This window comes from Oncorhynchus nerka, linkage group LG25, assembly GCF_034236695.1.
Source record: "Oncorhynchus nerka isolate Pitt River linkage group LG25, Oner_Uvic_2.0, whole genome shotgun sequence".
NCBI classification, from domain to species: domain Eukaryota; kingdom Metazoa; phylum Chordata; class Actinopteri; order Salmoniformes; family Salmonidae; genus Oncorhynchus; species Oncorhynchus nerka.
Genome location: NC_088420.1, coordinates 54,934,481 through 54,946,130, shown reverse-complemented (window position 1 = coordinate 54,946,130; position 11,650 = coordinate 54,934,481). Strand labels below are relative to the sequence as shown.

The following is an 11,650-nucleotide window of genomic DNA, read 5'->3' as shown; positions in this document are numbered from 1 at the left end:
CATCCTCTCTTTCTCTGTGATTGGAGCTGGGTCAGATCGTAAGTCAGGCTCCTTCATGACCAGTATCTGTGATGAGATGGGCCTGGAGCTGATCTACTGGTGCTGGCAAAGACCTCAGAAGGGACAAAGGGTGATTACTAATAAGACAGGACATCACAAGTGTTTAGCAATATCAGAACCAGAATCACCTTTATTCGCCAAATACATTTGCATGCACAGGAACTTGACTCAATAAACATAAATTACAGGCAGACAAACTGAATTTACGGACAAGATAACACCGCATGTGTCATGAATACATGTGTCACTCATCATCTCTACCTCGATTTTCAACAGATGGAAGACAGATGGAGAGAGGATTTGGTCATGGAGTCCTCTGACTGAAAGACAGGTTGATACCGATGTCTGTCTTGTTGTTTGTGTTGCACTGCTTTGCTTTATCTTAGCCAGGTCACAGTTGTAAATGAGAACGTGTTCTCAACTAGCTTACCTGGTTAAATAAAGGTGAAATATAAATAAATAAAAACCAAGACACATCTATTACTTTTTATTGTGTTATTTGATCCGAATAAAAACATTCTGTCCAAACGCCAGATTTCAGTAGCAGAGAGGTGGACAAAGCTGTTAAGGATTTAACTTTTTCTTTAAATGGTTGCAAAGTGGAATTATTAGCTGATTTGAGTAAAAAGTTGTATGATTTCACCTAGCCACTGTCTTCTCTCTCCTCATCATTTTGGCCCTCAGTATCCTAGCAACGGTTCCGTTTTGGAATTTCAATAAGGACACAGAGAGCTGTTTTTAGAAGAGTGCAGGCGAGGGGTTACTTAAATTGCTCGCTTCCTAGAGAATAGTAGACCCGATTTTTAAAAACAATTCGGATTTCACAAGCAGAGTAGGGGAAGATTAAAAAATATTTTTGTCTAACTTGTTGGGTTAGTGGTAGTGATTTGGAAAGTAATGAATTTACTTGCTTCTGAAATCATTTACAGCAGCTAGAAACAGCTAGAAAGAGACAGGTGATTGGCTACGAAAACAGCTCTAGTTACAGATTGGTAGGCTCTATTTCAAATCCGATTTTTGATTTGTCAAGCAGAGAAGTAGGGAGAGATGTCATAACTTGGAACTGTGGGGTTGTGTTGTGACAAAACTGCACATTTTAGTGGCCTTTTATTGTCCCGAGCTGTTGTTTCCACCTAGCTGTTCCAGGCCTGAAGTGGCACGCTGGAACTTCCAGAGGCTTGTAGACCTGAAGCAGTGTGATGTGGGCCAGGTAATTATCAAACACACGTATGCACACTCACTCAATCAATCACTCTGTTTTGTTGTATAATTATTTTAACTTAAGAAAATTGTTCCTCTCTTTTAGATCTGACATCCCTATTACCTCAACCAGTCTTCACGGCTGCAGTTTGCCCCTGTACTTGCTACACCGGATGTCTTAGAGCCGTCCTGACACTGAATTGATCACAGTGGAGATTGGTGCGGTCTGTAGGGGCGAGGGGCCACGGTGACTGTTGGTTCTGTGTAAAACATGGTACTTGGTGAAGCGTTATTGGAAGAAGGACCTCGTTCTGAAAAGTGTCTCAGTGACCCTCAGAAGTGGTGAAATCCAATTATTTTAAATTTGCTAGCCATCTATGCCCTTTGTTTTGGGACCCCTAGGTAATATTTAGATAATGTTATGGGTTTCCTTGTACATATAGACAGGGTTTGAAGTCCTGTGTGGGTGATCATTAAGGTTCTGTGTGAGTACCTAAGAATTTCTAACGTTCTATATGGATTCTGTATATATGGATTCTATATGGATATGAAAATATGATGACCTGTATGTGTGTCTAATCGATCACTAGAGATTTGATTTGTAATAAACAACCTTTTACGACTAGGGGGCAGTATTTTTTTTTTTTGCATCAGTTCTGTGGCACTCACAGATAATATCTTTGCAGTTTTGGAAACGTCAGAGTGTTTTCTTTCCAAAGCTGTCAATTATATGCATAGTCGAGCATCTTTTCGTAACAAAATATCTTGTTTAAAACGGGAACATTTTTTTTATCCCAAAATTAAAAGAGCGCCCCCTATATCGAAGAAGTTAACCTCTTTCTGCTAGGGGGCACTATTTTATGTTTTGAAAAATAACGTTCCCAAAGTAAACGGCCTATTTCTCAGGCCCATATGCTAGAATATGCATATAATTGACAGATTAGGATAGAAAACACTAACGTTTCCAAAACTGTCAAAATATTGTCTGTGAGTATAACAGAACTGATATTGCAGGCGAAAACCTGAGGAAAATCAAACCAGGAAGTGGCTTCTATTTTGAAAGTTGCATGTTCCATAGCCTGCCTTCACTCCATTTAAAGGGATATCAACCAGATTCCTTTTCTTATCGCTTCCTCAAGGTGTCAACAGTCTTTAGACATAGTTTCAGGCTTTAATTTTGAGAAATGAGCGAGAAAGATAACCGCGTCAGGTGTTCGCATGAGTTTTGCTTGCGCAACAGAGCTTGGGCAGCCATCGTCTCTCCCTCTCCACAAGCTTCCGACAATAAGTTGGGTGAATTTTGGCCCATTCCTCCTGACAGAGCTGGTGTAACTGAGTCAGGTTTTTCAGTTCTGCACACAAATTTTCTATGGAATTGAGGTCAGGGCTTTGTGATGGCCACTCCAATACCTTGACTTTGTTATCCTTAAGCCATTTTGCCACAAATTTGGAAGTATGCTTGGGGTCATTGCCCATTTGGAAGACCCATTTGCGACCAAGCACCAACTTCCTGACTAATGTCTTGAGATATTGCTTCAATATATCTACATAATTTCCCTCCCTTATGATGCCATCTATTTTGTGAAGTGCACCAGTCCCTTCTGCAGCAAAGCACCTCCATGCTGCCAGCCCCGTGCTTCACGGTTGGGATGGTGTTCTTCAGCTTGCAAGCCACCCCCTTTTTTCTCCAAACATAACAATGGTCATATTATGGCCAAACAGCCCTATCTTTGTTTCATCAGGCCAGGGGACATTTCTCCAAAACGTATGATCTTTGTCCCCATGTGCATTTGTAAACCGTAGTCTGGCTTTTTTATGTCGGTTTTGGAGCAGTGGCTTCTTCCTTGCTGAGCGGCCTTTCAGGTTATGTCGATTATAGGACTTGTTTTACTGTGGATATAGATACTTTTGTACCTGTTTCCTCCAGTATCTTCACAAGGTCCTTTGCTGTTGTTCTGGGACTGATTTGCACTTTTTGCACCAAAGTACGTTCATCTCTAGGAGACCGAACACATCTCCTTCCTGAGAGGTATGACGGCTGTGTGGTCCCATGGTGTTAATACTTGCGTACTGTTGTTTGTACAGATTAACGTGGTACCTTCAGGCATTTGGAAATTGCTCCCAAGGATAAACCAGACTTGTGGATGTCTAGAATTCTTTTTCTGAGGTCTTGGCTGATTTCTTTTGATTTTCCTATGATTTCAAGCGAAGAGGCACTGAGGCACTAAGTTTGAAAGTAGGCTAGAAATACATCCACAGGTACACCTCCAATTGACTCAAATGATGTCAATTAGCCTATCAGAAGCTTCTATAGCCATGACATCATTTTATGGAATTTTCCAAGCTGTTTAAAGGCACAATCAACTTAGTTTATGTCAACTTCTGACCCACTGGAATTGTGATACAGTGAATTATAAATGAAATAATCTGTCTGTCTGTAACCCATTGTTGGAAAAATTACTTGCACAAAGTAGATGTCCTAACCGACTTGCCAAACCTATAGTTTGTTAACAAGACATTTGTGGAGTGGTTGAAAAAACGAGTTTTAATGACTCCAACCTAAGTGTATATAAACTTCCAACTTCAACTGTACATAATGCAGTGGCTTTGTAGCTCAATGAACTACTAGCAATAGCATATGGGACCTCATGTTTTATGAGGCCTTCCTAAATCTCTCTCTTTGCGAAAATAATATAGCCTACCAATTGAAAGATTAGGCTATTACAAGGATTTAGCAAAGGGGAAAAAGGGTACAAAAGTACACAAGTACAAAATAACCATAAAATACCAAATGCATTCTGCAACTAAGCAGAAGGTGAGGGCCACTTGATTTTAGGATACATCATTTTCCTCTCCTGGATCAATTGTTTAACCACTCTCAAGAAGTCCTAGGCTCCACAACCCAAATCGGAGTGTCTAAAAATAGAGCGCACTGTCACAACTGTTGCTGCATGCACAGGATCTGACCCACAGTGAATGTATCACTGCCATATCATCCCTTACGGCCAATTCTGACCCCTCCCGTTATTCACATATAGAAAACAGGCTATGATTGTAGTTATGACATGGTGGTCTACGACGGGTGTGACGTAGTCCGATGGTTCCTTTATATACTCCACTCTTGCACACCTCACACCATTCAAGTTTAACTGACTTTCATACAGAACTCAATGAACTACTGTGCGTGAAACTGCTGCTTTAATACTCACCAGCTATGGAACGAACTGAACTGAAGCATAATTTCTCAGAAAGTGACATTATTCTCTAAGCCTATCTATGAGGAAACAAAAACTACATTTGTCAAGCCACTGCCAATTAACAACCAGTGACCGGCTGTAAATCGGACTGTAAATCGGACTATTTAATTCATCATTGTCCAACCTAACAAGAAGTGACTTCTTCACATCCGAAAAGTCTTTGGGGGAACAGTTTTTAAAACTCATCTCTCCAAGTTTTGAACTTTTACAACAGCGAATAGTGCGCACGCTTGGCATCGACACTGCTAAACTTTTTTGCCATCTTTTGCCATCGGTCTATCTTTCGGGATAAAAAGCCACACACAGAAACTGCCAGCATGTCAAGCAATAATGCACATTACTATGACGACAGCCACCCACCACAGTACTACCAGGGCACTGACAACTCTGAAGGGGACAAGGAAAACGAGATGCCGGCTACAGAGAAGGACCTTGCCGAGGATGCGCCATGGAAGAAAATACAACAGAACACTTTTACCAGGTGGTGCAATGAGCACCTCAAGGGCATCAACAAGAGCATCACTGACTTACAGAAGGATGTTGGCGACGGTTTAAAGCTGATCGGGCTCCTGGAAGTTCTGAGTCAGAAGAAGATGTATAGAAAGCATCACAATAGACCCAACTTCAGACAGATGAAACTGGAAAATGTGTCGGTGGCCCTTGAATTCTTGGACGGGGAACACATCAAGTTGGTGTCTATTGGTAAGTGATAATTAAGCTTTTGGGGACAATTCTTTATTTATTGTTATTCATCTTTGGGAGAGAAAGGGGGAGAGAGAGAGAGAGAGAGAGAGAGAGAGAGAGGAGAGCTTTTTTACTGATTCATAAATCTATTTTCTTTAGGTTACAATATAGACTCTACAGAAATGAATGAATCAATTATTAATTAATCAAAGGATAATACATTCATTATAGACTGTCAGTGTCATTTCACAAAATATTTGTACTTAATACACAGTAGAGTAATAGTATGCGTTTACACATTAGTGGATCTTAGATTGTCGACCACATATTATTGAAAGACCAATTTGAATCATTCAGCTGAGTGACTAAACATCCATCCACACTGCAGTATTATGGCACCTCTGTAAACCCAGTTTGCAGTAGAGGTGCGTGGGTAAAATCACTGATGAAGCCAAGTCAGTAAAAAAGCCATATTAGGTTTTTTGATAATTGTGTTGTTTGCTCTATAACCTATTCGTTCATACGCCAACGTGATATACAATAAGGCCTAGACAACAAAAAGACAAGTCACACATTGTCAGAATAAATTCAACAACACATACGTTTGTTTCATCACAAAACTGGAGAGCAGTTCATGAAGCAAATATTGCACATACCAAACAGTCATATCACCTGCAGTATGGTCAAACAAGATGTAGAACCACAGAGTTACCGCAAGTCAGCACAAAGACAACAGGAGCACTGCCTCTGCTATTCCATTTCAAACATTTAAACATCATCAAATCAACAAGACTATATATGCTTAGTTTAATACACTAAAAACAAACTTAAAGATATAAAAAAAAAAAATTGTCTAATCAATGTTGCTAAAAATCATGTGGCTGTCCATGGCAAAAAATATTGAAAAAAGGGAGACCATATGCTTGCTGGCATCAATCAATCAAATGCTACGGCGGCAACATGTTATACTCTTTTGGTCCAGATAGCATCAGATACACGGGGTACACATACTGAGACAGAGAGGCGCTCTTTCCCTCGCTCGGATGATTTCTCCAGTGAGATTCAGCCACTTGCTAATTCACTGAAAAGGATGTAAACACAGAGAGAGACGGAATATAACTGATTTTATAATTGTATTTATACACGCCACTGCCAGTTTGTCAGGTGCTCTACTGATGCATGGCTTTCACAAAGTAGGCATGGGTTAGTCAGCTCTCTGGAAACTCTTACAGCGGAGGTGCCGTTGCGATCACTCCCCCATGGGGCTCCTGAGTGGCGCAGCAGTCTAAGGCACTGCATCTCAGTGCTAGAGGCGTATCACAACTGGCTGTTATTGGGAGTACCACAAGGCGGTGCACAATTGGCCCAGTGTTGTCTGGGTTAGGGTTTTGGCCGGGGTAGGCCATCATTGTAAATAAGAATTTGTTCTTAACTGACTTGACTAGTTAAATAAAGTTTTAATTAAAAAATGTCAGGGCCAAATCTGAAGCCAGACATCCATCCTAAACTCTCAAATCTACTGAGGTGGGCAGTGGCAGGCCATCACTCTGGCCTCTGAGAATTCAGTAAGACCATGTTAATGAGAATCACACACAACGATGTTGTGCAATGCGTGCACAGACGGACACACCCACAACACACACACCCCTCTCAGTCTGCACTCACACCCGCACCTCATAATCACACTCACTGAAGATCAGATGAGTCAGGCCAAGGGACAGGAAATGAGGGACAGGAAATGGGTTTATGTCGACAGCCACTAACTCTATGGCCTGCTTAACACTAAAATAGCCTGGTGGTCCCAGATCAGTTAGGGCTGCATAGCCAAATCCTATGTTCATTGTTTTGTAGATCAGAGGAATTATGAGAAAGATGATAGGAGTTGGCTGTAATACAAAGCGGATCTAGGCCCAGTCTAGCTGAACAGTGGGTGCATGGCTAACATCCTCCTGGGATGGTGTGGTTATGAGGTGAGGTTTAGGCTGGCTGCAAGCATGTGCGATGTGTTAGGGATAATCATAAAGGTATTCTGTTCAAAGAGGTAGCTAAACCCCGGGATGAGTGATTGAGGCATAGATTGCTGAACCTTGGACTCTGTGGACCCTGGACTCCCTTAGCAGCAGCTACTAGCTAGACATAGACACATACAGTACTTCCAGTGGATAGAGCTGGTTGAAATAATGTAATTTTATACTGGCCAGGTTGTGTACTGGTTGAATAAGCAGGGGGCAAACTTAGCAGTTAGTTTGTGATAAACAGTTATCTCGGTTAACCCAAAACTAATGCTCAATAGTCAGTCGACGAGAGACTAGGTATATAGAGATACTGAACAGTAGCCTAAGTGTATGTATGAGGTAAGAGGGCATCCTGGACATGTTGGCGCCATACCTGTGAACATTCAAAGTTTTAAGTTTAGGCCACGTCCAGCACCAGAGCCGCCACCGCGGACAGATGCCCGCCCAGACCCTCCCCAATAGGTTCAGGTTTTGTGGCCGGAGTCCGCACCTTGGGGGGGGGGGGTTTACTGTCACACCCTGACCATAGTTTGCTTTGTATGGTTCTATGTTTTGTTTGGTCAGGATGTGATCTGAGTGGGCATTCTATGTTGGATGTCTTGTTCCTGTCTCTGTGTTTGTTTGCACCAGATAGGGCTGTTTCGGTTTTTCACGTTACGTTTATTGTTTTGTATTGTATCGTCATTATCTTTATTAAACATGTATGAAGACAACCACGCTGCATTTTGGTCCTCCTCTCCTTCATCGGAAGAAAACCTTAACAGCCTCGCCCGAGTCCATATGGGAGTTGAAGCATTGGGGCAAGACTTTAACTACTAATAAAAAGTACAACAAATATATATATATATATAAAATTAAAAAGGCTTCCTTCTGGTTCACAGAGGAACTCTGGAGCTCTGTCACCTCCCTGACCAAGGCACTTATCCCCTGATTGCTCAGTTTTGCCGGGCGGCCAGCTCTAGGAAGAGTCTTGGTGGTTCCAAACTTCTTCCATTTAAGAATGATGGAGGCCACTCTGTTCTTGAGGACCTTCAATGCTGCAGAAATGTTTTGGTACCCTTCCCCAGATCTGTGCCTTGACAAGTCCTTCATGGCTTTGTTTTTGCTCTTACATTCATTGTCAACTGTGGGACCTTATATAGACAGGTGTGTGCCTTTCCAAATCATGTCAAATTAATTTAATTTACCACTGGTGGACTCCAATCAAGTTGTAGAAACATGTCAATTTGTCAATCGGAACAGGATGCACCTGAGATCAATTTCGAGTCTAATAGCGAAGGGTCTGAATACTTATGTAAATAAGGTATTTCTGTTTTTTTATGTATATAAAAATTTGCAACAATTTCCAAAAACCTGTTCTCGCTTTGTCAGAATGGGGTATTGTGTGTAAATTGATGAAGATTTATTTTGATATATTTACATTTTAGAATAAGGCTGTAACGTAACAAAATGTGGAAAAAGGGAAGGGGTCTGAAAACTTCCCGAATGCACTTAATAGCATTTAGCAAAAAAGAATATAATATAATCTATGAATTATATATCTGAGAACAGCAATATTTTACACACACAAATGTACCCATAAGTAATCATTTTTGATGAAAACAAATGTGAAAAATTGGTGGATTTAGCGTTTTGGAAATAATCTCTTCATATTGACATTTTGATTCATTTCAATATTGATGTGTCACAAAGATACAGACAGAGGGTTTTTGTTTAGAAGGAAATATGCCCTTAACTGTAGTTGACTGCTGAAGAGACACCTAACAAATGAGACATGAAAAGTGCTCTTTAAGCACCTTGGCTAGTTATTTCTTTAATTTTGTCTACTGTACAGTATGTTTACATAACCATCTTATGATATGATAAGGGTTAGGACTATGAGAAGCATAGCTAGCGTTTTCCAGACTCACATTTCATTAAGTAGATGGGTTATTAAACCCATGACACTGGTGACTGATTTCTCTCCCCACACTGCGCGATGAAATTCCTAGTGTGACCGCCGCTTTGAGCGGGTGGTTGTGAAGGGCATGGCGTGTGTGTCGTGATGCCCGGGGGTAGTCTCTATGGAGAGCGATGGACCTCATACCTCTGGAATGTCCCAACGTCCTGCAGTATAGTGTCAGCAAAGAAGTTAGGGGTCATTCACACAATGCCCACCTCAAAGTGTGTTTGTTGGGGAGTGGCAGGCAGAGAAGGTGTTTATACTTGCAACCTTGTCAGTCTGACAGAAACGGGACACGATAACGGCAGCGCTGTCATTCCTCTCCTGACGCCTGCCTCTTGAGACTTGATGCAGCAACACTAAGTGAACAGTGAAAACAAACCATGAAATAACCTTTCTGTGTTGTCACAGCAACTGAGTACGTGATACTGAGTACGTGTCACTGGCACACACCTTTTGATAGGTGGTGATAGGCAGTATTAAACAAACAACCCTCCTACCTGTTGAGCTTGAAAATCAAGGCAGTGGTGCAGTTCTTGACACAAACCGATGCGCCTGGCACCAACTACCATATCCCGTTCAAAGGAACATCAATCTTTTGTCTTGCCCATTCCCTCCCTGAATACATTGAGTATACAATACATGGATTACTTCATCCACCTCTGGCCTGCTCGCCTCCCTACCACTGAGGAAGTACAGTTCCCGCTCAGCCCAGTCAAAACTGTTCGCTGCTCTGGCCCCCCAATGGTGGAACAAACTCCCTCACGACGCCAGGACAGCGGAGTCAATCACCACCTTCCGGAGACACCTGAAACCCCACCTCTTTAAGGAATACCTAGGATAGGATAAAGTAATCCTTCTCACCCCCCCCCCCCCCTTAAAAGATTTAGATGCACTATTGTAAAGTGGCTGTTCCACTGGATGTCATAAGGTGAACGCACCAATTTGTAAGTCGCTCTGGATAAGAGCGTCTGCTAAATGACTTAAATGTAAATGTAAATGTAAATTACTGTGTATCTTCCTCTATATTTTTTACTACAAAACATAGAAACCTGCCATGTTCACATATGTTGATGTTGGGCTGGTGCTGGAGATGATGAATATGAAGTTGAAAAATGGCCCTTATATATACAGTTGAAGTTGTAAGTTTACATACACTTAGGTTGGAGTCATTCACACTCGTATTTCAACCACTCCACAAATGTCTTGTTAACAAACTATAGTTTTGGCAAGTCGGTTAGGACATCTACTTTGTGCATGGCACAAGTAATTTTTCCAACAATGGTTTACAGACAGATTATTTCACTTATAATTCACTGTATGACAATTCCAGTGGGTCAGGAGTTGACATACACTAAGTTGACTGTGTCTTTAAACAGCTTGTAAAATTTAAGAAAATTATGTCATGGCTTTAGAAGCTTCTGCTAATTGACATCATTAGGGTCAATTTGAGGTGTATCTGTGGATGTATTTCAAGGCCTACCTTCAAACTCAGTGCCTCTTCGCTTGACATCATGGGAAAATCAAAATAAATCAGTCAAGACCTCCCAAATAAATTGTAGACCTCCGCAAGGAAGTCTACAATTTGGGAGCAATTGGGAGCAATTTCCAAACTCCTGAAGGTACCACTTTCATCTTTACAAACAATAGCACCCAAGTATAAACACCATGGGACCACGCAGCCGTTATACCGCTCAGGAAGGAGACGTGTTCTGTCTCCTGGAGATGAACGTACTTTGGTGCAAAAAGTGTAAATCAATCCCAGAACAACTGCAAAGGACCTTGTGAAGATACTGGAGGAAACAGGTACAAAAGTATCTATATCCACAGCAAAACGAGTCCAATATCGACATAACCTGAAAGGCTGCTCAGCAAGGAAGAAGCCACGGCTCCAAGACCGCAACTGCACAAGGGGACAAACATTGTACTTTTTGGAGAAATGTCCTCTGGTCTGATGAAACAAAAACTGTTTGGCCATAATGACCATCGTTATGTTTGGAGGAAAAAGGGGGAGGCTTGCAAGCCAAAGAATACCATCCCAACCGTGAAGCACGGGGGTGGCAGCATCATGTTCTGGGGGTGCTTTGCTGCAGGAGGGACTGGTGCACTTCACAAAATTGATGTCAGGAAAATTATGTGGATATATTGAAGCAACATCTCAAGACATATGTCAGGAAGTTGAAGCTTGGTCGCAAATGGGTCTTCCAAATGGACAATGACCCCAAGCATACTTCCAAAGTTGTGGCAAAATGGCTTAAGGACAACAAAGTCAAGGTATTGGAGTGGCCATCACAAAGCCCTGACCTCAATCCTATAGAAAATGTGTGGGCAGAACTGAAAAAGTGTGTGCGAGCAAGGAGGCCTACAAACCTGACTCAGTTACCCCAGCTCTGTCAGGAGGAATGGGCAAAAATTCACCCGTCTTATTGTGGGAAGCTTGTGGAAGGCTACCCGAAACGTTTGACCCAAGTTAAACAATTTAAAGGGAATGC

The 11,650-nt window shown here is 41.7% G+C and overlaps 1 protein-coding gene across 1 annotated transcript in view; it reads left to right on the top strand.

The window, feature by feature from the left end:
- Positions 1-4,834: 4,834 nt before the first annotated feature.
- The window catches only part of LOC115109745 (filamin-C-like), a 59,613-nt gene continuing 52,797 nt past the window's right edge, over positions 4,835-11,650 (top strand). Inside the window, exon 1 of the mRNA XM_065009951.1 lies at positions 4,835-5,219. Within this exon, the coding sequence (XP_064866023.1) occupies positions 4,835-5,219 (385 nt within the window). The remainder of the gene's footprint in view (positions 5,220-11,650) is intronic.